This window comes from Vicugna pacos, chromosome 34 (assembly GCF_048564905.1).
Source record: "Vicugna pacos chromosome 34, VicPac4, whole genome shotgun sequence".
Lineage (NCBI taxonomy): Eukaryota > Metazoa > Chordata > Mammalia > Artiodactyla > Camelidae > Vicugna > Vicugna pacos.
Window position 1 is genome coordinate 20724856 of NC_133020.1, and position 25199 is coordinate 20750054.

Here is a 25199-nt window from a genome sequence, read left to right on the forward strand (position 1 = left end):
TCACTGAGGCTGGAACGACACACAGACCCGGCCGTGGGGTGGAAGGGCTCGGGCAGGAGGCAGGGCTGAGCTCTTGTTTCTTCATGGGTCCATTCAACCCGCCTACGTCTTCTGATGGAGATAAAATGCACATACCATTTAATTCTTAGTGGTTTCTAAGTATATTTGTAACGTCGTGCAGTCATCACCACTATCTGAACCCAGAATGTTTTCATCACTTTTTTCCAATCAAAAAAATTTTTTCATATTTTTTTCAGGTTTTTTTTGAGGGGGTAGGTAGGTTTACTTTTTTAATTACCACTACCACTGAGCTGCACCCTCCCCCTGTGCTTCACATTTTTGAGCTACCAATCTCTCTTCCAAACCGTCTGCACCATTTTCCATTCCCCTCAGAGGCGTGGGAAGGTCCCAGCTTCTCCACATCTCCCTCAGATCCTGTTATTTTCCCTTTTCTTGGCATCACCACCCCAAAGGGTGTGAAGTGGGGCCGCACGGTGGCTTTGCTTTGCGTTTCCGGGTGAACAGGGATGTTGTGCCGACCAGTCAGTGTCCCCTGATGATCCGCTCTGTCTCGGTCACTGTTGACTGAACGGAGTCGTGCACTGAGGGCCAGTCTCTGACGGAAACTCTTCTCTGCGACTCCCTCGTTCCCCTTATGTACTGAGGATCTTAGAGCTAAAAGACTAGACATTGTCCAGCTCAGTAGGTACCTTTTTAAAGACGGAGAACAGCGATCACTGGAGCGGGTGAGCATCGCGTGGCATCTCACCCACGGCGACGCTGGGGTGGAGACCGAGGTCTCCCGACAGCCGGCCTTGCCGGCTTCTGCCACCCGTGCCGCCCGCCATGTGGGGCGGGGTCACCCCAGCCCCCGCCCTTTCTGCCACAGGAGGTACCAGCTGCAGCGCATCGTGAACGTGGAGAAGCGCCAGGACCACCTGCGTGGGGGCCGCTACCTCCTGGAGCTGGAGCTGCTGGAGCGGGGCCAGCGCCGGGTGCGGCTCTCTGAGTTCGTGTCCACGCGAGGCTGGCAGGGCGTGGAGGCGGCCGGCGGGGAGGAGGCCGAGGCCCAGAACCCGCAGGGCCTCGCTGGGAGCCCGCAGAGCAGCCGGAGGCGCGTCCTGAGCGTCCGCGCCCCGGAGCCCAAGCTGTGCTGGCCCCAGGGCTTCTCCTGGAATCACCGAGCCGTGGTCCACTTCGTTGTGCCCGGTGAGCCTCCATGGCGGGCGGCGTCCGTGGAGCAGGGGCCTCGCATTATCGTGAGCACCCGGGTCTCTGCGTCCTGATTGGATCTCATGAGAGCCTGTGAGAGAGGCCACTTTGCAGCTGGGGAAACTGAGGCTCACAGGAGAAAAGTAACTGGTCTGAGGTGGGGCAGTAGATGCCAGAGCAGGGACAGTGCTGACACAGGGCCAGCGCCTTCCTGTTGGATAAGTGTTCGGGGGGTGGGGGTGAAGGTCAGCGGGGGCTGCTGCGCTGGAATTCGCCCCACAGCTGGCCTGGGGACATGAGACAGGGAGGGGCCCGCAGGGCGGTGTCCATAACAAGAGAGTGGAGCCCGCCACAGACGGGAGTGTGACCGTGGGGTCAGACGGGCCTGAAGGGCGTGGTGAGACACACAGCTGGAGGGTTAGAGTGTCAGAGCCCAGGAAGGTGACCACGCGGGGCTGGTGACGGGCCGCAGCCCAAGGCCTTCCTGCCTGGGAGGCCGTGTGTGCGGGGAGTGGGTAGAGAGGCCCAGCAACTGAGCTCACCCTCTGCCCTCCATCCCCTACTGCTCTGCTGGCCTTTCCCATGTTGCGTTACCCCAAGCAAGGGTCTGAGGGGACTCCTGACCGCGCAGGAACCGGGAGTGGAGGTGCCCCTCTTGCGTTACCTCTGCTTTTTCCTCCCCACCTGCCCCGCCGGGCAGTGAAGAACCAGGCACGCTGGGTGCAGCAATTCATCAGAGACATGGAGACGCTGTTCCGGGTCACGGGCGACCCCCACTTCAGCGTCATCATCACTGACTTCAGCAGTGAGGACATGGATGTCGAGATGGCCCTGAAAAGGTCCAAGCTGAGGAGGTGAGGGTGTTCCCGGCGAGGCACAGCCTGAGCCGCCTCCTTCCTGAAGTCTCAGGGCTGCTGAGCCCAGGGCAGAGTCGGAAGTCCCACCAGTTCCCTGATTCCCAGTCTCTGGCTTTTCCCAGAGGGCTCACCACGTGTAGTCCCACCCCGGGAGCCCTCATCATGTCTAGTCTGTCTGCCAGCTTCCTCCAGGGACTGCCACCGCCGGGTCCCAGCGCTCAGCCCCCCTTTCTGCTCCCCCTGCAGCTACCAGTACATGAAGCTAAGTGGGAACTTCGAGCGCTCGGCTGGACTCCAGGCTGGTGTGGACCTGGTGAAGGTAACAGCCCGGGAAGGGCATGGGAGACGCGACTACAGGTGGGTGGAGAGGTGCTCAGACGGCCGGCTCCTTGGGAGGAAGGGACAAGGACATGGGGGCCAGGGCCAGGGTGGGAGTCAGCACAAGACGGTGGGACTTTTGTCCAGAGTCCTCGGAGTCCGTGAAGAGTGGGGAGGAGTCAGAACTCCCTCTGGTCGTGAGAACTGTGCCTCGATGCCCAGAACCGTGGAGTCAGTCTGACTGTTTCGTGCAAGTTTCTCAGTCACTGAATGGGAAAGAGCCTGAGGATGGTCCCAGAGAGCGGCCTGGCCCCTCACCCCAGGCTGTAGTGTCTGTTGACCCTCCCACCTCTGTCCCCAGGACCCACACAGCATCATCTTCCTCTGTGACCTCCACATCCACTTCCCAGACGGAGTCATCGATGCCATCCGGAAGCACTGTGTGGAGGGCAAGATGGCCTTCGCCCCCATGGTGATGAGGCTGCACTGCGGGGCCACCCCCCAGTGGCCAGAGGGTGAGCCTGCCTTGGCTCTTAACCCCAGAGCTGGAAACGGCCATGTCGGCAAGGGCAGCTCCCCTCCCCACCCTCCCTTCCACTCCTCTGCTCACCTGGGCAGACTGCAGAGACGGCCCCAGGCCCCCAGCTGCGCAGCAGTGATGAGCACTTCCCGCCTCGCCTCCTCCTTCATTCACTCATCAGATATTTATTAAGCACTTACTGTGTGCCAGTCTGCCCTGTGAGGACGCAGAGCTGGGAGGAGGTTTCCCTGGCCTAGAGAGGGAACGGGCCAGGCTCTGCCCTGCGGGCTGCTGCTGTCAGAGCCTCCTGTGGGCCGTCCGCAGCCCTTGGTCCCTCCCTGGTGGGGCTGCTGCCTTCATTGGACCCTGAGCCTTAGCTCACGGGGGCCTCCCTGCCAACCGGCAAGGGGCTTGTTCCGGGTGAGCGTTCTCAGCCTCGGCCAGCCCTGTCCTCTGTCTCTCAGAAGAGGCCCTGGGGATGCGGACGTGCCCTCCTGGCCCTGGCTCAGCGCCTCTGGGGCTTCTTGTCCATCCGCAGGCTACTGGGAGGTGAACGGGTTTGGGCTGCTCGGCATCTACAAGTCAGACCTGGACAGGATCGGGGGCATGAACACCAAGGAGTTCCGAGACCGCTGGGGCGGAGAGGACTGGGAGCTGCTGGACAGGTGACTGGGGGGGAGGGCGCCTGAGACGCCTGGGGGCCTCCCCAGGGGGGCTGGGGGCTGGAGCAGGGCTTGATCCCCCAGGCCCAGGCCCCCTAGTCTGACACTGGACTCTGCCACTTCCTGGGGGTCAAGTTACTTCCCTCACTGAGACAGAGTCCGCAGCCATTGGAGGGGTGGTGCTGCCTCTGCCCATGTCGCTGGGCAGGTGTGGAGGGTGCTTGGCAGACCATCAGGATAAGAGCACAGACTCTGAGCTGTGCCAGTGTGAATGGTAATGTTCTCAGCCAGGAGCACACAGCTGGGGAGGAGGCTGAGGTTGGGTGGGTGGATAAGAGACCCAGAAAAGTGTCAGGAGAGAATTTGGGGTCCAGCAAAAGAGCCAGTGTGGACCATTGAAGGACAACGAGGTATTCAGGAGGTCCTGGATTCCCAGAAGCCCAGGAGAAAGGCCGTCGGGGCAGGGGAGAGGGTCAGTGGTAGGAGGAGGAGAGACCGGCCAAGCTGCCTGGCAGGCGGGCAAGTGGACGGGAAGAGGAGGTCGCAGCAGGGATCATCCCTGGCCCCTCCCGCCTCCCTGCGCTGTGTCCATCTCACTGTCGTCCTTTCTAGAGATAGAGGCTCGGGAGGAAGCGCGCCCCACAGTGCGGAGCTGGGCCTCCAGCCCAGGCTATTGGCTGTCTCCGCCCTGCACCCCTCCGCCGCCCCGTGGGGAGTGGCCGGAGGGTGAGGAGGGGGGGGGCGCTGCTCCTGCTTACCTTGCTCCCTCCGCTTCAGAATCCTCCAAGCAGGCCTGGAAGTGGAACGTCTCTCCCTCCGGAATTTCTTCCATCACTTCCATTCCAAGCGAGGCATGTGGAACCGCCGCCAGATGAAGATGCTGTGATCCGACGGGTGGCCCACTGGACCAACCACTCCCCGCCCCTGGACCGCGGTGGCCCGGCTGCGCCCACTCACTGCGGCAGGAGGAGAGCGAGGGGAGCTGGAGCCGCGGGGGGCCCACGGGGCCTCCGAGCCAACACCCCGCACCAGCAGCCATCCTCCGTGGGGCAAGGCCAAGGCCCCTCCACCCCTGGGCCTCTGAAGGGAGGACCTTGGGAGGAGGCCAGGAGATGGGACAGAGATGGGACGGCTCCCGGGAAGGGTGGCCGAACCAGGTCAAGGAAGCAGAGACCTGCTTGGTCAACACCAACCTGAATCGGGAGGTGGATTCCAGTATCCACCCGGTGCCCCTCTGGGGCAGTGACCATGGACTGGAAACTCTTCTATTGGACATATTTTATTGTGTTTTATTTTTTTTTAACAGAAACCAAAACTGTCCAGACCCAGCATTGACTGTGAGGGAGTGGAGTTGTGCATTTAGGAAGGGTCCCCCTTGCATACCTCAAACCTGCTCCCTGGTACAGGGGTCTCCCCCAGTCCCTGACCGAGCAGCTGATTTACAGCCCCGGAGCTGGCCCCCCATCGGGTAGTTCTTAGCTCCACCCAAGGCCCATGCCTCCAGGACACGCACACCTCTCCCAGGAAGCCCCCCAACCACCAATCAGGGCATTAACCTCACCCTTCGGGCAGTGCTAAACCCGACCGCCCAGACCAGAAGCACACAACTGGCAGCCCTTCCTGTGCCCCAGGGGGTGGGCGGTGCTCCTCAGTCCCCAGGCTGGGCAAGTAGGCGGAGCAGAACTGCGAGTCAGCCCAGCCTCAGGGACCAGACGAAGCAGAGGGGAGGGGAGGAGAGTGGGGCCCAGCAGGAGGGGATGGGAAGGGAAGAGGAAAGCTTGAGTCCTCGCAGCCCAGCTCTCCTGCCCTGAAGGGAAGAAGAGAAGGGGCTGGACCACACTATGAACTGGGAAACAGGGACCAGGAAGGAAGGTTTGGGGATGTAAGGGTATCGCCTGAGGCACCTCCCCCACGTGGAGGGGAGCAGGGCCGGGGGGCTGAAAAGTGAAGTCATTTCAGGGAACCTCGCCCTTGGCCTTAGTGGTCTGGGCACCCTTTCTGTCAGCTGATGCTCACACACCTGTCTTGCACTAATAACCCCAGGTGCCTTTGCGGCTGGCAGTTTTTCTTCTGCTGCTGCCGCTGACTCACCGGCAGCGTGTGGACGCGGCCTCCTGAACCCCAGTGTGTGTGGAGGGCGGGGAGCACGTGCCCCCGCTGTGACGAAGGGCTTCTGGGGCTGCAGCAGGGCCCAGGAGGCCAGGCGGCTGGGCCCGGGCTCCATGTGGTGACAGGGTGCACGTCACCTGGTGGGCCCTGTGTTCACCAAGAGCATAGATTTGGCATATGGGAGAGTGAAGCCCCTCGAGAACCTTCTGGAGGTTGACGAGACTCCGTGCCTCCTTACGGGATCAGGAAGGACACAGACTTTTCAGTTAATAGATCGTGGCTCGTGGATGCCATGCCTGCCCTCGGGCTATGGCTTCTCATGGTCCCTGCGCTGGGGAGGCCGTAGGGAGGAGAGAGGGCTGCCGTTGGCTGGCTGCGATGCCAGGTCTCTTCCTGGGGCCACTCCCATCCCTGGGCATCGCCCCGGAAGGCTTCATTCCTCCCCTTCTCCCCTCCCCTGCCCGGCCCCCGACCCGCTCTGCCCCAGCCAGTGCCTTGTGTTTGATGTTTGTTACCTCCACACCGTCTGCCTTAACTGGGAAGGCCTGGCATGGCCCCCTTCTCTGTAGGGAAATGTGTGGGTTTGGGGGGAAAGCATTCAACACAGCATCTTCTCAGAAAACAAACTGCTCTTGTGTTTTCCTTTGGCCCCTCAAGGTGGAAGAGGGGTGGGCTGAGGGCCCAGGGCTCATGTCAGCTTCCGCAGGTGTCAGGCCTCAGAGAGACAAGCCAGGGCCCCTCCGCACCACCCTCCACCCTTCATCAGCTGTGGGGGGCGTCTTTTCCTGGGCTGTGGTTCACTCAGGAAGGGGCTGACGTGGTTCCTGTCTGAGAAGCATTTGCAGTAGATGCATGGAGGCTGGTTTCAGTTGAGAAAGGCTGGTGGACACAGCATGGTTTGGTGAACGGTGGAGGGAAGCTGAGATGTGGCTTATTGTAAACGAGCAGACAATCTAAAAATCATTTCTGATTGAGCTGGAGGTGCCCTGTTGCTGCTTTACAGATACACCGTCTCAGTCGCGTTTGGTCTAGGCAGAGACTGAAATTAAATTAGTTTGTATTCCTTAAACACATGCCCAAGAGAAGGTGCTACTGTGAAAGATGGAGTAGCTTGTAGTAGGTCCTTAAAGGATCCTGCCTACACACGTTAGTCCAGAACTGACTAATCCACCACAGAGGCAGCAGATGGTGATAGGCCAAGGCACTGGGGCCAGGAGACTGGACTCAGAACAGGACCCAGAGGAGAGGGAGTGACTTAAAAGCCTTTTCTACCTCCAGGCATGGGGGATGCTCTTTGAGCCCCTTCCAGGACGCAGATGCTTCAGCCTTTACAACTCAAGACATAAAGATGGACTCACAGTGGAGCTGCAAAAAGTTTTCGAGTTAGAAATCATTCCATTCTACAGAAAGGGAAGGAATGGGGTGGAGTCAGAACCAGTCCTTAAGCTGGGTGGACTCGGCCTCAGGTAGACGCGCCTTAGGTGCAGGAGAGGCTGCTAAGAGAAAGGTTAGCAGCCTGAGCTCAGGACTCCAGACCAAGATGAATTGGGTGATATATCACATCTTCATTCTGGTGCTGAGGGTGGGAAGGAGGTCACTTACGTCGTCCCTCCTTCAGGGGCTCTCCCAGGGGCTGTGGGAAGTGCCCATCAGCCCGCACACCAGGGAGGAGAGAGGAGGAAGCAGCTCCAGGGCCAGTACCCCACAAAGGCCACACAGTCCCTGTCCGCCCCAAGGCTGCAACCTGTGGTCCTAGCTTACCTGGTAAAGTTCTGTCCTGGGTACAAAGAGCATTCATGAGGCCAGAGAGTCCTTGGGGCTGCCCCCAGCTCTCTCCCCACTCCAGGTGCCTCTGCCCAGGCACAACTGTGAGCTGAGACTCCCTGGCCCTCAGTTCCCCCTTGGCCACGCCCACCCCCCTGTTCCCCACCCTACCCTCCCGATTGCTCCGAAGCAACAAGCTTTGCTCTTTCTCCTTCCAAACCCCGCTCTCAGTCCAGGTCTGATAAACTGTGAAGTTACTATGAAATCTTCAGGGTGAGACCCCCTTCTGTGAAAAATTTCGTGTTAACAGTGGGCAAAACCATGAACCCAAACCTCCAGTGGTGTGTTCTGAGCATCAACCAGTGGGGGGGGGGGAGCAGGGGTAGAAGAGGTGGGTAATGGGGGCACAGATCTCCCCGAGCCTCAAAGAAAAGACTGCTGTTTGCGAGTTTTAGGAGAGCTCTGGACTTCTGCTGCGAAGCCCATCTCAGGGCGTGGTTTTACAGAGAACGCGGGTTCTCAGGCAGCACAGGAACTGGGCAGGCCCACCCTTTTCTTCCCTAATTTTCTTCCTGCTTTTATTTTAATTTGTGCCAATTCGGGGCTGCTTTGTAACTGAAAATGCCTTTTCAGAGCTGTCCCGGTGGTGGGCAGGTCTGCAGGGGCCCCTCCAAGTCCCTGCGGGCACGTTCTCCAGTGGCCACGTGGTGGCGCACGGTCCGCGGGAGTCACTGGTACGGGCCGAGCGCGGCTGGGGGCTGGCGGGTCACGTTTCTCCTGGAGGACTCCACTGACTGGACAGGATCGGAGTGCAACCCTGACCCCACGGAGGCCCAGAGCGAGAGCCTGTTCAAGGGTCTGCATAGGCTGACCTAAAATCCCACCAAACGGGTTCAAATGAGGTTCAAACAAACCAGTCCTGACATGGGGCCAGGGTGAGCGGTGGGACACACCGGGAGGCCCTCCAGCACAACCTGCAGGGTGGGGACTGTAGTTAGAAGGCAGAGGGCTGTGAGACCCTGGAAGAAGTTGCCTTGAAAGGGGTCCCCCGTGGGAGCATCCTTAAAGAGCAGGTTTTCTCAATCCCTCTGGGCCAGTTGAGGTTCAGCCCTGCCCAGAGACAGCGGGGTAGTTGAAATGACCTGAGAATTCGGTTGGATGAACCCCTAAATCCTGCAGGATGCCCCCATTTGGCCCAGAGCCCGGAGACCAGGAGCACCCCCAGAAGGGGTAGGGGTCCGGGCGGGATGTGCGACAGCGGGGCGCCCGCTCCTGCCTCGGGCGCTGGCCCTTTAAGGCCGGGCGGCGCCGGGAACAAAGGGCCGGACCGCGAGCACCGGCCTGAGTCACCTCTTCTCCGCGCGGCCCCGCCCCCCGGGCTCTGCGGGGCCCGCCCCCCGGGGGTCGGCGGAGGGGCGCGCGCCGGCGCAGTGGGGGGCGCGCGGGCCTGCCTCGGCCCCTGCCGTCGCCCGGCTCCTCCGAGCGGGGGCTGGGGGCTGGGGGCTGGGACCCCTTGCTCCGGACTGGCTGCTCCTCCGGGCTTCCCACTTGGGGCCTCAGTTTCCACAGCGCGGGAGGACACGGGGTGAGCCGGCCCCTCCCCCACAGGAAAGGGCTCCGAGCCTCCCCGTTTCCCAGCCCGAGGTCTGTCTCCCAGTGACCCCCGTCCCTGGGCACCCGTGTCTTAGCCCGCCCCACCCCAGGACAGCGGGTCTCCACGCCTGAGGCCCTGTTTGCGACGCGAGCACCCGGGAAAGGCAGCCCCCCAACCCTGCCAACCAGTGGCAGCCGAGCCGCAGACGCAGGGTTCTGGGTGATAGGAAGTTGGGGCTCGAGGTTCTGGGCAAGAAGAGGACGTGGGTCTGGAGATCGGGGTGGGACGACCCCAGGGGCTGAGGGGACAGCACAGAGCCCTCCCAGTGTCCCCCGGTTGCCCTGCGCCTGGGCCTGCCCCTCAGCAAGCACCGCCCTCCCTCCTCCCCGCCCTGCGCTGGGTCCAGCTCAGACTTCCCTGTTCCCTGGCTCTCTTGCTGGTGGTGCGAGTCTATCCCTGGACGTCGGGGATTGCACCATTGTTCCGCCGGACAGTCATTTACCCCGTAATCCTTGCTGGCCTATATATTTTGTCTCTTTACAAAACTTGAGTTGGAGAGGGAAGGAATGCCTCTTTTAACAGAAGAGTAAACAAAGTTGTACATTGTTTATTGACAGTAAGGTGGATGGGGACCACCAGCTCCACCAGATCATTCTGCCCTTTCATGGAAACAGGATTACAGAGATGTTCTCTCGAAGGCGTAAGTAACTGTCCCATCGAAGAGCCTTGGAATCCACCGCACAGAGCATTCACCTGGGGCCCAAGGCAGGAGGGCCCGTGGGAGGGAGTAGGCCTGTTAGAAGGCTGGGAGGGGACGTCCGCGGCAGCCAGGAGGGAACCGCGGAAGGCGCTGGAGCCAGGTACAAACCCTGACGGGTGAGCCTATTCCTGCTGCTGGGCTCCCTTCCAACCCAGGGTTGGCGGAGAGTCTCAGGGTGGAGGACGTACCCTCCGAGGGGCAGAGGTCAGGCGGCTAGGGACCAGGCCAGGGGCAGAGGCCATGAGTCACTTGCCCTAGGCAGCCCCAGGGCAGGGGTGACCATCCTGTGACTCAGCCTATCCACCCTGGGAGAAGCCATGTGGTGTTTTCCCTGTGTATCACTCAGACTCACATCAGACAAAATCAGCCCTTCTGTTGGCCTCAAAATGCCCGGTGCTCCAGACAAACCACCTGAAGAGGGGACAGTGAATGGCCTGGCCTTGAAAGGGCTGGTTTCACAAAAGGGAAGGGTGGAACCAGTCCAGGGAGAGCAGTTTGTTCAAATATATGGATTTGGGTGACCCACTATGGCAATTTGCCTTTAATTAGGGGCCTGAGACCCCTAACCCTCCTTCAGGATTCCATTTAAAAGGGTGCCCTGTCTGTCATGCTGTGGACACACACAGTGGCCTCAGGACACTGGGAGTGACAGCAGTTCCCACTTCCAGAGTCAGGCCCTGCCCTGGCACAGGGCTGAACACGGGACGTGAGTCATAAGACATCCAGTCCCCACACAGCCCTGTGCGGTTGGTGAGAGCCTTGTTAATCTGGTTGAAAAGTGGAAGCTCAGAGAGCCTAAGGAACTTGCTCAGGGTCACACAGCATGGTAGCCTATCATTTTAACCCCTACTCTGCTGCCTCCTGGAAGTTGAAGACATACTCCCTGCCCCCAAGGAGTTTGGGATCTAAAGATAAACTTATATGCCTAAGATGAAAGAAGACAGCAGACTTGCTAAGAAGAGGTGTAACACCCCTGCCGGGTGACACTGGCCTGGGGCTTTCCTGAATCTGCCAGGTGCTGTGTCCCTGAGCCCCTGCCTGGCCATGGCAGAAAGGGCCCTGGACCCATAGTCAAAAGGCTTGAGTTCAAACTGGTAACAGGTGATCTGGGCAGCTGAGAGAGTAGGGCTCAAAGAGAGATTTTCATCCGGACATTTTGAATTTTGACCCCTGTGAGTGTCTGAACTATCTAAAAAAAAATTTTTTTTTAATTTTTTAAACAGAAACAAATATGCACCCTAAAAGGCCAGTGGTTAATAGAAAGCAGAATGTGTACTTCCTCTCGCCCAGGCCTTAGCCTCTCTGTGCGTGAACTGGAAACAGCAGACCTTGCTTAGCACAGAGGGCTGTTAAAAGTGGTCGGGCTGGTAATGAGGTCTTAGAATGAGGATGAGATAAAAGACAAGTCTCTCCCAGTCAGGACCACCCTCCCACCTGTGGGCCTAGAGGCGTTGTAAGTACTGGGTTCTGACCCAGCCCCAAGTTTCTCAAGGGCCCTGTGTGTCTTCTCAGCAGCCTCCCCTGGTCTTTGAAATGCTTCCCTGCTCAGTGGGGAACCTCTCTCCTCCCCGCCCTCGGGGATGCTCCCTTCCAGGTGCTCCAGGCCCATCTCTCAGGGAGGGAGAGTCTCAGACCAGCCCACCTACCCGGGCCCCCACCATCTCTGCTGTGCAGACCCCCCAGCGGGCTTCCACCTGCCTCCAGCCTCCACTCAAGGGCAGAGAGTTCACCCTTCTCCCTGGGCTGCAGCACGTGACTCACTGTTCCCTGAACACACCCCACCCTTCCGCCAACTCCTGCCCCCTCCAGGACTAAAGGCCTTTCTCCGCGGTGCCCCCCGCCTCCGGAGGCCTGCCCTCCCTTCTAGACCCTGGGTTGTGTTCAGACCTGTCCAGGTGGCCCCTCCAGGTGCCTGCTTTCCTGCAGGGAATCTTCCATATTCCTGGTCCCCATGGTCCCCAGCTCAGTGACTTGCCCACATTACGTGCTCGATGAAGACAGCATTGAATTTTTCAAATGAGAGTTACTTCCAAGAGTATTTTCGACAAAGGCAAAAGAACGGATCTCCCAGGGTGAGATTCTAGGCCCAAGATGGCTGGGTGAGGGGCATGGTGTTCGGACAGTGAAGCTGTGCCTTTAAACTAGAAGCCCCTGGCCCAGGGATAGCCCTTCCTTCCCTGGTGTGCGCCGCAGGGAAGGAATGACTCAGGCTGGACGCTGCCACTGGTCTTCAGGCCAAAGCCTGCAGAGGCCCGGCCCGAGGCCTGCGTCTGGGGCCAGCGCTGCGCCGGCAGCCCTCCGGGTGCCAGGAGCAGTGGGTCTCGCCCTGAAAAGTCAACAGCCTCTCATCCAGCGCGGGCGGGCCGTCCGCGTGCTGTTCCCGTAATAACGCGCCGCTGGCCCGGAGACGGCCTCCGCGCCCTGAGCCCCGGGCGCAGCCTGGCCGCCAGGCGCCGGCCCTCCCCCGGGTGCGCGCGGCCCGCAACGCCCGGGCGCGTGGAGGGGCCGCCCCGCAGGCGTGCGGCGCCCCTCGTCCGCCAGGGGGCGCCAGGACCCTGCGGCGGCCTTGGGGCCGCTCAGCCTGGCCCGGAGCCCGAAGGCTCCTTGATCCCTTCGTGAGCCCAGCAGGTGACAGGGTTTCTCTATAGACACGGGGGTGGGGGTGCGGGGAGAGGGTGCAGGGAGGGACAGGAAGGCATGGGGGCTGCGATAGGAACCCCGTGGGGACGACTGACTTTTTTAGGACGCATTTTCCACCTCCTCTGCCGGAGGTCACCTTGTCGGTCAGTCTCAGGCGGGGCCCAAAGTTAATCATGGATTTGGCACGTAGAAACTTACAAAGAATTGGAACAGGAGTTCTTTCCGAATTAGCACGTTGCTCTGGGCCTTCCAAATGCTTGGCACTTCGCTCCAGGCTTCGGGGTTCTCTGCAGCAACCCCAAGCCCGCCTGACCCGTCTCTGCTCTTTGTAATCCTGCCCATCCTTCAAGGGCTGATAAATGGAGCCAAAATTTAAACAGTAAGAATTCAATACTGAGAATGCTGCATGCCAGGCCCAGCCCCGGCGAAGTGGGGGTTGACTCCCTTCTTACAGGTGAAAATACTGAGGCACAAAGAGATTAATGGCCCAGGGTCACCAGATACTAAGGGATGGTCCCAGTGTCCAAATCCTACACCCGTCTTCTTTCCTCTGGGTACCGGTGGTTCTCAAAGTGTGGTCCCTGAAGCAGCAGCAACTTGGGGGCTTGTTGGAAATGCAGATTCTCAGATTCCACCCCAGACCTGCTGACTCAGAAACTTGGGGTGGAGCCCAGCAATGTGCGCTTCAACAAGCCCTCAGGGGGTTCTGAGGCACTGCAAATGTGAGGGCCCTTGGTCTGCACCACACTGCCAGATTACTCGTGGTGGACGCTGCCGGCGTTTACTGTCTCAGATCTGCGCTGGGCCCTTTCCATCACTGAATTCTGTTGGCCACACCTATTTTACAGATGAGACAGACGAGGCTCAGAACAGCTCACTACTTTGCCCAGGATCATCCCGCCATTAATATTAGTCAGTATTTGAACCTAGCCAGGCTCTGGGGCCTGAGTCCTTAACCACTACCACGTGTGGTCCCTGGAGGGGCAGGTGGAGGAGACCCCCAGAGGTGGACACTGGTCTGAAGGATGCAGAGGTGATCCATCCAGAGCGCCCCCCTGAGCAGCAAATAAATCAGAGCCTGTGTTTGGCACCAGCACCTGGCACACTCCAGTGCCTGGAGCTGCCCGCCGTGCGTCTGTGTACAGGGTCTGATGCGTCCATCCTTAGATCCTCTTCGTGCTTCACTCAGACGTTTACTGAGCCTTTCTTGGTTTTGCAGAACCTTAGGCTTTGCGGTGGAGCTGGAATCCAGAGGGGAGGCCTAGATGCAGGTAAGTGCAAATGACTCAATTAATCGTCAAGCAAAACATCAACATTCCACACAATGGTGTGTGTGAGTTTAGTAAGTCCCCCTGAATTACACGTCTGCGAGAAGGCGAGAATTACTTCCTTGGAGTTTCAGGCCCTGGGAGTAAGAAGCAGTAAGTTGTGCCCACAGTCCCTGGCAAGAGTCCAGGCGCGTAGACCTCATCGGTAGAGCGTATCTGACCCAGGGATGGGAAAAGGGAAGGTGGTGAATTTCCCACCCCACCCAGCCGAGCCGGGAGCCTGCCAGGATCCTCTGTGTGTTCGGCTCCGATCGTGAGCTGGGCATCTACCATACAGTAGAGATCCCCGCCTTCCCCACGTCCACATCCCCTAATCCCCTCCAGTGACAGGCTTAGCAGAGAATCAAGTGCATAAAGGGAAAGCATATAGGAGATAAAAAGACCTTTTCAGTCCCACCCTGTAGATAAGCTTCATGGGAACAAGGACTTTGCCTTGTTCACTGCGTATCCCAGAGCCTGGCACCCAGCCTGGAGTGCTGAGTGAGTGAACTGGGACGTTCGTTCAGAAGGGGCTGGGGAGGCAGGACCACCATGAGCTGTGCTCCATGGGCCTCTTACGTGGAGCCCTCTGGGGGTGCAGGAGATGACTGTCTTTCCTGGGCACTTCCACTCCTGGTGTGGCCCTCAGTACAGCACACAGTTTGTGCCTGCATGCATTTGTGTCCTGGGGGTTGGCATGCCGGGGGCCTGTGTAGACAGGCAGGCTGCAGAGGAAGGATGCTGTTCTGACCTGGAGAGGCCCCAGGGCCGCTCCAGGGCAGGTGAGATCAAGATAGTGAGGTGTCCCCGGGGACACTGGGTCCCAGGGATCAGAGCCAGGATGTAGATAGCCCTCAAGGTCGGCCAGCCCTGAGACAGATGGCCCCTGCTAGCTTCAGCCAGTCCCAGGAGGCCTCGGCCAGAGCCCGCCGGCCAGAATTGCTGCCGCCCCAGCCCTGGGGGTCACTGGCTCCCCCGCCAGGCCCAGCAGATCCCGCCGGGCTCTCCCTTCCAGCTTTGGGATTCCAGCCCCCACTCCTGAACCCTAAGTAGCGGCTCTGGTGTTGTGTGTGGGCCGGGGTCTGGGGAGGGAAGGTTAGGGAGCGGGTGGCTCCGAGCTTGGAGTCAAGGGATCTGAACCCAGCAGCTGCCGTTTCTTCCCTCGGTGACCGCGGGCAGCTCACGTGCCCCCGCTGCTTCTCACCTCCCCTTTGTCAAAACGAGAGGATGCCAGCCCCCTCCCTCGTCGCGAGGAGCTGGTGTGTGGTCTGGTCTATACATGCTAAAGGGAGGGAGGAGCCGCTGCCAGACTCTGCCAAACCCTCCTCTAAAGCGCCGAGAAGGCCCCAGGACTGTTCTAACCTGAACCGCTAGGCGTCCTCTGGAACCAGACCCCCTGTGGATGCGGAACATGCCTCTCTTTCGACAGCTGCGTTTACCCAGCACTTACCATGTTCCAGGCACTCCTAAGTGTGTTTGTGCCTGATCTTACTTCTAGGCACCTTAAGAAAGGACATGTAGGTTTAGAGAGGTAGAGTAACTGGCCTGAGGTCACACAGCTAGACAGGGGAGTCAAGATTTGAACCCGGGTCTGCGTGAGTCCAGAGCTCCAGCCCTTAACCGCTGTTCTGCAGGCCTCTGGTCAGCTCCTGTTCCTTTGCCACCTTCGTGGAAGGCCAGGGCTCTGAGGAAATCCTTCCTCTCGTGCCTAACACAGCATCTGGCCAGTAATGTGTGCTCAGGAAGGAAGGAAGGAGGGAGAGAGGGAAGGGAGGGAGGAGGTGGGCAGGCAGGCTGGTCCAGTCCTCAGCCTGGGGCCCCGACCCAGGCTGGAGGCACTTTCTGCCACCCAGGGCCGTGCCCCGGGCAGCCAGGCAGCTGCTGGGTTACGGCTGTGCCCTCACTCCTTTTTCTAAAAATGCAAAGAGAAGAGCCCTCCAAGGCCACCAAACAGATGTCCAGTTGCTCCCTGGGGTCAGTCCTGTGCAGCCCGGTCCCGCCACCTGGCAGCCGCTTCCTCCGGGCCCCTGCCTGACAGCTGACCGCCGCCACCCTGTGACTGTTTACTGCAAGGCAAAGTCCAGTTTTATGGAGGTGGGAACTCATCCCAGCCTGGCCCGGCCCCGCCCGTGCTGAACTGTGGGACACCCGGGCAGTTTCGGGGTCCTTTCCCCGAAGTCCAGTCCCAGCAAACCCTTCCTTGCCAGGGCTTCCTTCCCACAGCCACCAGTCCCGTCAGCGCCCTTGGAATTTGAGCAGCAGTGGGGTTCAGGGACATGTACCCTGGCCCCGCAGTAAGGGCGCCCAGAGTCAGGCCCCAGCACTGCCCTCAGCAGCTGTGTGACCTGCGACCTCTGTTGCCCGCCTATAAACATGGGGGTAATGAGATTACAAAGCAGTGACCGTGTTTTCCTGCTTTGAAAGATACATATTATGGGGGGAGGGTGTCGCTCGGTGGTTAGTGTGCATGGGGTCATGGGTTCAATCCCCAGTCCCTCCATTAAAAAGAATTAGTGTGATTTTCCTTCACTAATTGCAGGAATAAACACAGACAGGGCACGTGCAGTGGAGCGTCTGGGGGAGTTAACACTGTTTCCTGCGTGATACCAGAAAGAAAAAAGGCTGGTGAGAATATGGATTATGTGCGTAGGTAAATCCAATGAGATACAGACTGAAATGTTGGCAGCGTCATCTCTGGGCCCTAGGAGTTGAGGTGTCCTTATTCCTTTGGCTTTGTCTGTATTTCCTGATTTTCCCTCAAGGAGTTTACGAGGGAAAGAGAGAATGTCAGCATAGCAACCCCACAGTTAGTATTCGAGTATTTGTCTTGACAGTTGAGAAGAAAGCTCGTGACAGCGGCTTGCAGACTGCAGGGCTTTGCAGGTGTCCGGCGTCTTGATAGGGTTTCCCGCAGCGCAGTTCGGACCTGGAACCGCAGGGGTGGGGAGGAAGCCTGCAAATCAGCTCTGCCGCCCTGGACCTCATCCCTCCCGCCTCGCCAGTAGGACAGGCTTGGAAGGCCCGTCCGCGGGCTGCCGTGGCTGGGGCCCGGGCAGGGCCCTGCGGTGTAAGGCCCCGGCTGCTCCGTGCGTGAGTCAGCAGCCTGGATGGAGCGCCCCCTGTGTGCGCCACTCTGCGCTCTGTTCGGGGACGATAGCTCTGTTTGCTTTCCAGTCGGTCATCAGACTTTCATCGAGCACCGTCTTTTTTGAGGAGGTCAGAGTGCAGAGGGCACGGCTGGAGGTGACCAGTCAGGCGGGGAGTTGGGAAGAGTTACAGAAGGGGTGGGTGCCACGTGAGAGAGGCAGATGGGGTGGGAAGGCGGCCGTCTGGAGAAGGACGTGTGGATTTTAATGCTGCCTCAGCTGGATCTTGAAGGACAGGAAGAATCCGTCAGAATTAAGGTCCAGAGTCTCTGCCTTGGGAAGCAGCACCCTAGTGGGAGAGACTGCTGAAAGGGTCCCAAGTGGGAGTTCATGTGGCCACAGTGATTTGCAGGGCTCAGAACAAGATGAGCCTGAGGGCCAAAATGCATTCAGAACGTCAAGGTGGTCATGGAGGGCGTGAAACCCAGCCGGGCCTTTCCCACTGCGGGCCTCTCTGAGCAGGCCCTTGAAGCCAGCCCTGCCTGCTGGTAAGTGCAGGGGAAGGGACTAAGGATCCTGTGTTGCCAAGAGGGCCACAGTGACTGCTTCGCTGCGCCTCATCTCGGGTTAAGGTTGGCCTCGGGAGGTGAGCAAGCCTGGCCAGATCTGGTTCTGCACTCGGCTCTTCCTGGTGGTGGCCAGTGGAGTATTCCGCGTCTCTTAAATAATGATGCCAAAAAGGCCAGAGGTTCTTGGCTCCTTTCCCAAGTGCCAGGACCGGGAGCAGCTGAGAACGCAAACTCAGACGCTCCAGTGCTGGCAATGGCAGGAAATGCTGCTCACGGGAAGTGCCCGCCTTGCTTACAGGCGTTTAGCCTCAAACCGTGCACACTTCTGTCTGCCCGCAGGGCATCAGTTTTAGTACCCAACCCTCTCATTTGGCTAATGAGGAAACTGAGAAGAGACGGCAAGGGACGTCCCAGGTCACGCAGCTAGCCAGTGCTGAAGCCAGAACCCAGGTTTCCCAGCTCCCAGCGAGCGCCTCTCCCTGATAAAGCCCTCTGCACTGGGCTGTGGGGACGGGGGTGGGGCTGCCCTGTGCCGTGGCCTCCAGACCTCCAGAGCCCTGCTGGCCTGAGAAGGCCGCTGCCACCCACTGGAGGACGCTGCTCCCTGGGCTGTGGGAGAGCCACTGGATCTCAGGAAGATGCTCGCTGCCCTGCTTCTCCGCCTTCAGCCCTGAATCGGAGCAGATGGTGGGCTCACTGGGATGGAGAGGGGTCCACACCCTTGTCTGGGAAAAACAAGGCCGAAGGGAAGCAGCAGGAGCCTGGGGGCGACTGCTAATCCTGCTACTAACAACCTCTCGGGCAGAGGCTCCGTGCTTCCCGTGGGGTGTTTTTGTCAGGGTTGGAGGGGGTCGGAGTAGAGTTCTCATCGGGGTTAACAACAAGATTAGGAGAGCCAGGATTCAAAACGCAGGGAAGCAGGATGGGTGGTCTGGGTCCCCGGGAAGCTGTCCCGCTTCCGAAAGCAGCCTCAGGGACCCCAGGGAAGGCAGAGAGGGGCGAACCCACAGTGAAGCCTCTGAGGCAGGGGCAGTCCCACACCAACTAGCGGCAGAAAGTGCCTAAGGATTTTGGATGTTTGCGTTCGGACAGAATGTTTGCACACGTGTGATCGGGTAGAATTTGCACCGCTGCCCAAGGACGGAGGCTGAGGCTGCATTTTAAGGATGAGCAAAGTGAGGCAGAAGAGTGATGTCACTTCCTTTAGACGTCTGACCCGCTGAGTCCTGGGACAGGACAAGAAGCCAGGTTTTCCTGTCTTCTTCCAAGGCTCTGGCTCTGGCCTCCGCCCCACCTCCTTCCAGCCGCAGCGCCCGTGGGCTGAGTCGAGGCGGGGTCCCTGCGTCCCTGCGTGTGGAATGTCCTCTGTTCCCCTCCCCTTCACCCACTCGTCAGTCTCCCTTCCATCAGCAATGCTTTCCCCCTGAGGCCTTTAACGACACCTTCCGTCTGGACTGCGAATTGCTTCAGGGTTGGATACCTGGCGTGGGGCCACTGCTTCACAGCCAGGCGTCAGTGATGGGGTTTGTTGGGCTGTGGGGTGACCTGCCCAGGCCCACTCTTCAGACGGGAGACGAGTTAGCATCACGCAGTCCCCAGGGCGCTCTGCCCTCACAGCCTTACATGTGATGTAAACACAGGCAGGTCTCCCCTTAAGAAAAGCCCGGGTTTGTGAAAAGCCAGGTTAACTTACAAGAAGTGCAGTGTGGGAGGGAGCGGCTGCGGCGACCTGTCTTGTAAATGGACTCCCCCGGACGCCTTTAGGTGGCACGCCTGGTGAGTATTTTTCTGATCTTAGACTGAGGAGAGCCGTTGCAAGCATGCCGTGAAATCCAGAAGTCACAAAGGATCGATTTGACTGTGTAAAAATAAAAACTATTTGAATACAAAATAATAATAGCAATCACAACAGCACGTAGCACGCATTTCACGCCAAGTACTGTGTCCAGCACTTCACGTACGTGAACTCATTCCGGTTCTCACAGCCCCCCATGAGATAGGGCTCCTCTCACTCAGTTTGTAGGTGAGGACCCCGAGGTTAAGTAACTGGACTCTGGTCATTGAGCTAGACACTTACAGACAGAACCGGGGTGACCGAGCAGGCTGTCTGCAGATTCTGTGCGCCAGCCCCTCCCAGCACGGCCACACGCCGGCAAATGTCGGAAGACAAAGACAAATGAGGGAAAATCAGCACACATGGGACAGAGATTTCTCTGATGTGCGTAGAAGGTCTTCAAAGTGAACCCTGTAGAAAAACAGAAAATATGAACAAACAGGCACTGATAAGCATCACAAATGGCTCTAGTGTGTGTATGTGCGTGTGTGTGCGCATGTGTGTGGTGTGTGCGTGTGTGGCATGTGTGTAATGTGTGCGTCATGTGTGCATGCGTGTGCATCGTGTGTGCGTGTGTGTGGCGTGTCCTTTTAGATTGGCAGAGATTTAAGAGACTGATCATTCCCAGTGTTGGTGAAGGGGTGGATAAACCAGCATTTTCACACACTTGGTGGGTGTAATGACTACCAAGTCACCCAGGTCCACTACAGTCTTTCCTGAAGGACACTGGCAATTATCTATTAAAATTTTAAATATTCTTATCCATTTACCTAATAAGTTCACTCCAAGGAGTTTCTCCCACAGGAAATGCTCCCCAAAGTGCAGAAAACCAAGATAGTCACTGCGTCATTGTTGGGAATACAGAAAACTGGAAGTGACCCAAGTTGTGATCCCTGACACGTTGCCTAAGTAAAGCAGACTACATCCGCACGATGAAATGCTATGTGTGTCTTTTAAAAGACCGAGGTAGCTCCTCTGCACAGACGTGGGAAGATACATACGATGTAATATGAGATGCATTTCATAGGGGAAAAGCCATTATGAACGTGCTATGGCCCTCTGTTCATAGAAACTGGAAGTGTTTAGAGGGTCTGTTTTGTGTTCCTGTGCGTTATCTCAGTGCAGGGTAGAAATATGGAAGGAGTTCATATCACAACGAGGACTTTCCCTTTCTAAACTCTGTGTTTTCCCAACTTGAATTTTTGACCACTCACGCCTTTTTTGGGCCATGCTTTGTTTCAGACGAGCACAGAGGCAGTAAGTAACAGCCAAGCAAGGCAGCGTTTTGCTACAGAATAAAAAGTGGTTGATGAAAATGATAGGCTCGCTGCTTGGAGGCCACAGCACAGGACTGGCCCAGGCATGACAACAGCAGGAAAGCAGGAAAACCTCACCCCTTGAGGACTGCGTACCGCATGTGAAGTGCAAACTGTCCATTCCCAGGGTGTCTACAAGGGCTTAACCGATGTTGATGGCTGAATCTTATTTAAATTGTCTAAATTCTATCTTAACAAGAGTGTAAGTCGTTGTTGCATTTCTACTTAAGTTCGAGTGAAACTGAGTTCTGTGAAATCAGAGATGTTATCTCCAGCACTTGGCTTAGGGTCTAAGCCGTGAACACAGCAGGCACTCAGTAAATGCTTGTGCTTGGCAGACAACACACCACCAATGGGGTGAATTCACTTGCTCCTTCTCTGCCTGACGATAGAGCCTCCAACAGCATCTCAACAAAAGGGGAAGAACACCTGCATGTCATCCTTTTATAATCAGGAAAAACACATTAAAGATTAAATGAAATACATGATAACTAGAAAAGCCACACCCTCGCCTAGTCATTCGTTTACTCAGTAAGCGTAATGCTGAGTCCCAGGCACTGAGGCCAGGTGTGGGGGCTGCAGAGACTGATACACATGGCTCCTGCCCTCAGGGAGCTTCTCCTCTAACGGGGGAATCACATGTGGCTTCTGGTGGGAGCCTTAGGCGTGGAAGGTGCAGGGGAGAAGCCGCTCGGGCTCAGGTCTCCTGGGGTGGAGGAGGGGCTGCTGGGACAGACTCCCAGAGAGAGCGCAGTAGGCTCAGAGCTCAGGACCGAAGGGGTCCTTGGACGTGGCTGGAAGGTGGCAGGTTGGAGGTGAGGCTGGAGAGGTGGGGCGTGGGGCAGATCAGGGGTCCGGTCAGGTGCTTAGACTTCATCCTGAGAGCCCTGGGGAGCAGTGACACCCTGACAGCAGCGTTTTGGAAGGATCACCGGAGGCTGCACTAGGGTGGACTGGAGGGGGAGAGTCAGGAGTCCAGGGAGACGCGGTGGGGGAGGCGGGATGGAAGTGGGACCCCCACAGAGAGGGGAAGGAAGTGGATCTGGGGGCTTGCTGCGTGGTGCATGTGGAGGGAGGGGGAGGGGGCAAGGAGGCCCTTGTGTTTCTGGTTGGGCCGCAACCCCTGGGAATTCAGCCTGGAATCCCGCCCTCGGCGTTGCAGCCCCAGTAGGAGCCAGCTCGTGAACCGCGCTCCAGGAACGGGCTCCGCGCAGAGCCGGGCCCTCAGCCGTCGCGCGCACCTGCCTGCCGGCGTCGATGACCGCGGTCGGGTAGGGCCGCTGCGCCGGGGCCCCGGCGGCCTGTCAGGGGCCAGAGTCCGCAGCCGGGCAGCGCCACTCCCGAGCAAGGGGCAAGCGCGTCGCGACCCGGATTGCAGGGGGTGCTGTGAGGGTCCCAGGCTCTCTGGCTCTCGTCTGGGTGTCAGGGTTGTCGGGGCCGCTCACCCTCCCGTGGTCGTGTGACCCAACAGTGAAGCAGCTTCAGGTCCCGCAGGCTGTCGGCGCCCAGCCTCCACCGAGGTCCCAGCGCGCCAGCCCCGCACACGTCAGCAGTCGGGGTGCTGCCTCTCCCAGAGCAAGGTCCCTTCGCGCTCGCAGCCACTGCTGCTAAGACCGCCTGCCCAGGATGGCAGGTCAGCTCATCTGCTGCCTTGGCCGGAGGTGGGGGCAGTTCTGACTGCAGAAGCCTCTGGAATGGCAGTGCCACCAGAGCTCCACGGAGCTGCTGGCTGAGCGCCGAGTGCCCGGAGGGATGGTGTCTGCTGTGGACCGACGTCACTGGGGGAGCAGCTGGGCGTCACCAGGCTGGCTTCTTTCCCCAGGTCCCTCTGCATGTCTCATCTTATCCTGCGGCTGAGCTGGGGGTCTGCCAAGCTTCCTGGGATCTGCCTCTGAAACCCGGGGGGGGGGCAGGCTCTGGGCCCCATTTTTACAGGAAAGCCCCCTGAAAGGGTGGGCCTGCTAGCAGCAGGTGTGGTGTGCGAGCAGAGAGAGAGCACCCCTCCCCATTGTTACCAAGTCATCCCTCGTCCCTCCTGCTCTGTTCATCCCTCCAACTGTCTAAACCTAGGCCAGGCTGTAGCCAAATGCTTATCTTTTGATTTTTAATTTAATTTATTTTATGTATTTATTTTTAATGGAGGGACTGGGGATTGAACCCAGGACCTTGTGCATGCTAAGCACGTGCTCTGCCTCTGAGCTGTACCCTCCCTCATGCCAAATGCATATCTTGTTTGCATTCTTGGTGGCTTTTCCATGAATCTGTAATGGATAAAAATGTGGACTTTAGTGGGGAGGGGATAGCTCAGTGGCACGTGTCCCCGGTGGCTCTCCCCACTGCTCCATTCTGGTGCCCCGTCTCTGCCTCTGCCCGGGAGAGGACTGGCCGTGGATTCCGGAGCGGGGCTGTGGTGGCTGCCGGAGCTGGTCCATGTTACCAGCCTGGGCTGTGCTGAGCACGCGAATGGTGCTGACCTGGCCACAGACCACCTTCAAAGAAGGAGCCCATTTGTGACAGCCTCGGCTTGTGAGAAATGAGAAAAGGAGGGAGATGTTTAAAACATGGCCATCGATCGACTCTAACCACTTGCCATCATTTGAGAAACTCCTGACGTATACAAGTTGTTAATAGCAATGATCCCTGGACAGTAGAATTAAGAGAAAATGTAAATCCTTGAAAACATATATTTCTACAAATTTTTTGCATTCTTTTTTATCAAACTATAGTCGGTTCCCAATGTTGTGTCAATTTCTGGTGTATTTGTACATTTTTTGAATTTTTTTGACAAGAACGTATTTCTTTTATAAGCAGAAGAAGAGAGAATATTAAATAGATAAAACCCAAGCTTGAAAGTACTTCCTCCCCAGTTAATTCGTGAGTGGGTCTTCAAAGCCGGGGGTGGTCGCTCCACTGGAGAAATTTATCCTGGAAAAATAATCAGAGATGCGTGCAAGGATCTAGCTTTAGGCATGTTCTCGATGGGACTACTTGTAACATTGAAAACCGGGCGTAACTCACGGTGCTGGGTTGGTTAAATAATTGTGCTGTACTCACACTGTGGGTATTAGTATTTTAAATGCTAGTACATTAGAGTTACGATCACATGGGTAACGTTCAAGTCATTTCATCGGGGCACAAGGCAGGGCACTAAAGGTGTATACGTGTGATCCTACGCACATGGAACAGAAGTCTGGGAGCCTCTACGTGAAAGGGTCAACTGTGGGTATTTCTGAGTGGTCAGATTATAGACTTCTTGGGTTTTGTGTCGTTTCTCTGAAAACTTCCAAGATTCTGTAATAAGTTTGTATTTCTTTGTAGTCCTATTATAAAATAAGCCTTTTAAGATTAAAAAAAAAATTCTACCCACCAAGTGGTGAGAGTAACAACGCGAACTCCTAGAAAAGTGAGGAGGTCACAGCCCCTGAGAGCAGGGTGGGTGTCCTAGACACAGAGCAGGCTGCTGTTCCCTGAGAACCGAGGCTGCAACAGGCTTTCCAGCGCATCTCCCACCCTCGAGCTTGCTGCGAGGCAGGCACTTGTCCCCGCAGAGCTGGGCGCTGGGAACACTGTGCCACCCGAGGGGGCTGCGTGGTGGCCCTCAGGGCCCCGCCACCTGTCCTGTGGCCTCTGCTGCCTGGTTTCTGAGTCCCGAGGGGTCTGCCCAGAGGAGAACTGTCACTGGGATTTACATTAAGTCCTTTACTCTCCCCCCCCCGCCGCCTTCTGAGCACCCGGGGGTCTTGGCTACCACCAGGCTTCAGTGCCTCAGATCTGAACTTCTCAAAGTGAGTCTTGGGAGGTCCTCTGAACTGGGTCGTCTGAGAGACATGCAATGAAGGTGGCCAGAGCTTTGGGGGAAGCGGAGCTAGAAGCTTTAAAACTGGAAGAGAAAAGGTTTGAAATTAGATTGGCTGGGGCGGGGAGAGGGGCCGTTCTCAGAATTGTTGTAAATTTTTTTTTCTTCCATTTCTGTTTGTGTTATTCTAATATTTATGTAATTTTAAAAATTTTAAAAGGAGATTAAAAATAAAAGAAACCATTTTCTGTATAATAAGAGAGTAAAGTCAGGCACAGTTTATTCATCTGTCTGACTCAATAAACACTATTTTTAGGTACATCCCCTAATGAAGCCAATAGCAATCTCATAAGTTGCCATTAGATTACAAACAAATGTGTGACCTCGGATGCGACCCCTCAATGCAGTGAGAAGAGAGAAGCCCTGTGCACAAGGCACGCTGGACCTCCCCACAGTCCAGGCAGACGGCACTGGAGACCTGCAGTTAGACACGGTGGGCCGAGTCCAGACACTCCGTTGTGTCAGCTTTGTGGAGATGCAATTCACATACCATACAATTCCCCTGTTGAAAGTGTGCAATTCAGTGGCTTTTAGTATATTCGCAGAGTTGGACAGCCATCACCACAATCAATTTTAGAACATTTTCGTCACCCCTTAAAGAAACCCCACACCCATTTCTTCCTCCCCACAAGGCCCCAGCCTAGGCAACCACTAACCTGCTTTCTATCTGTATAGATTTCCCTATTCTGGACATTTTATATAAATGGACTCATACAAAAGTGATCCATTGTGACTTCCGCTTGGCATAATGTTTTCAAAATTAATTCATGTTGTAGCATGCATCCTTGCTTTCTT

The 25199-nt window shown here is 57.4% G+C and overlaps 1 protein-coding gene and 1 long non-coding RNA gene across 6 annotated transcripts in view; both read left to right on the forward strand.

Moving 5' to 3' along the window:
• The window catches only part of B4GALNT3 (beta-1,4-N-acetyl-galactosaminyltransferase 3), a 79192-nt gene extending 74334 nt beyond the window's left edge, over positions 1 to 4858 (forward strand). For both annotated transcript variants that reach the window (XM_072954849.1, XM_072954850.1), the window contains exons 15-20: positions 890 to 1209; positions 1913 to 2066; positions 2316 to 2388; positions 2749 to 2902; positions 3446 to 3572; positions 4347 to 4858. In XM_072954849.1, coding sequence (XP_072810950.1) covers positions 890 to 1209; positions 1913 to 2066; positions 2316 to 2388; positions 2749 to 2902; positions 3446 to 3572; positions 4347 to 4455 — 937 coding nt within the window. In that variant the 3' untranslated portion in view covers positions 4456 to 4858. The remainder of the gene's footprint in view (positions 1 to 889; positions 1210 to 1912; positions 2067 to 2315; positions 2389 to 2748; positions 2903 to 3445; positions 3573 to 4346) is intronic.
• A 3996-nt stretch (positions 4859 to 8854) lies between these two features.
• The window catches only part of LOC107034223 (uncharacterized), a 69561-nt gene continuing 53216 nt past the window's right edge, over positions 8855 to 25199 (forward strand). For all 4 annotated transcript variants that reach the window (XR_012066854.1, XR_012066855.1, XR_012066856.1 and 1 more), the window contains exons 1-3: positions 8855 to 9027; positions 9654 to 9736; positions 13656 to 13707. This is a non-coding gene — a long non-coding RNA (uncharacterized lncRNA). The remainder of the gene's footprint in view (positions 9028 to 9653; positions 9737 to 13655; positions 13708 to 25199) is intronic.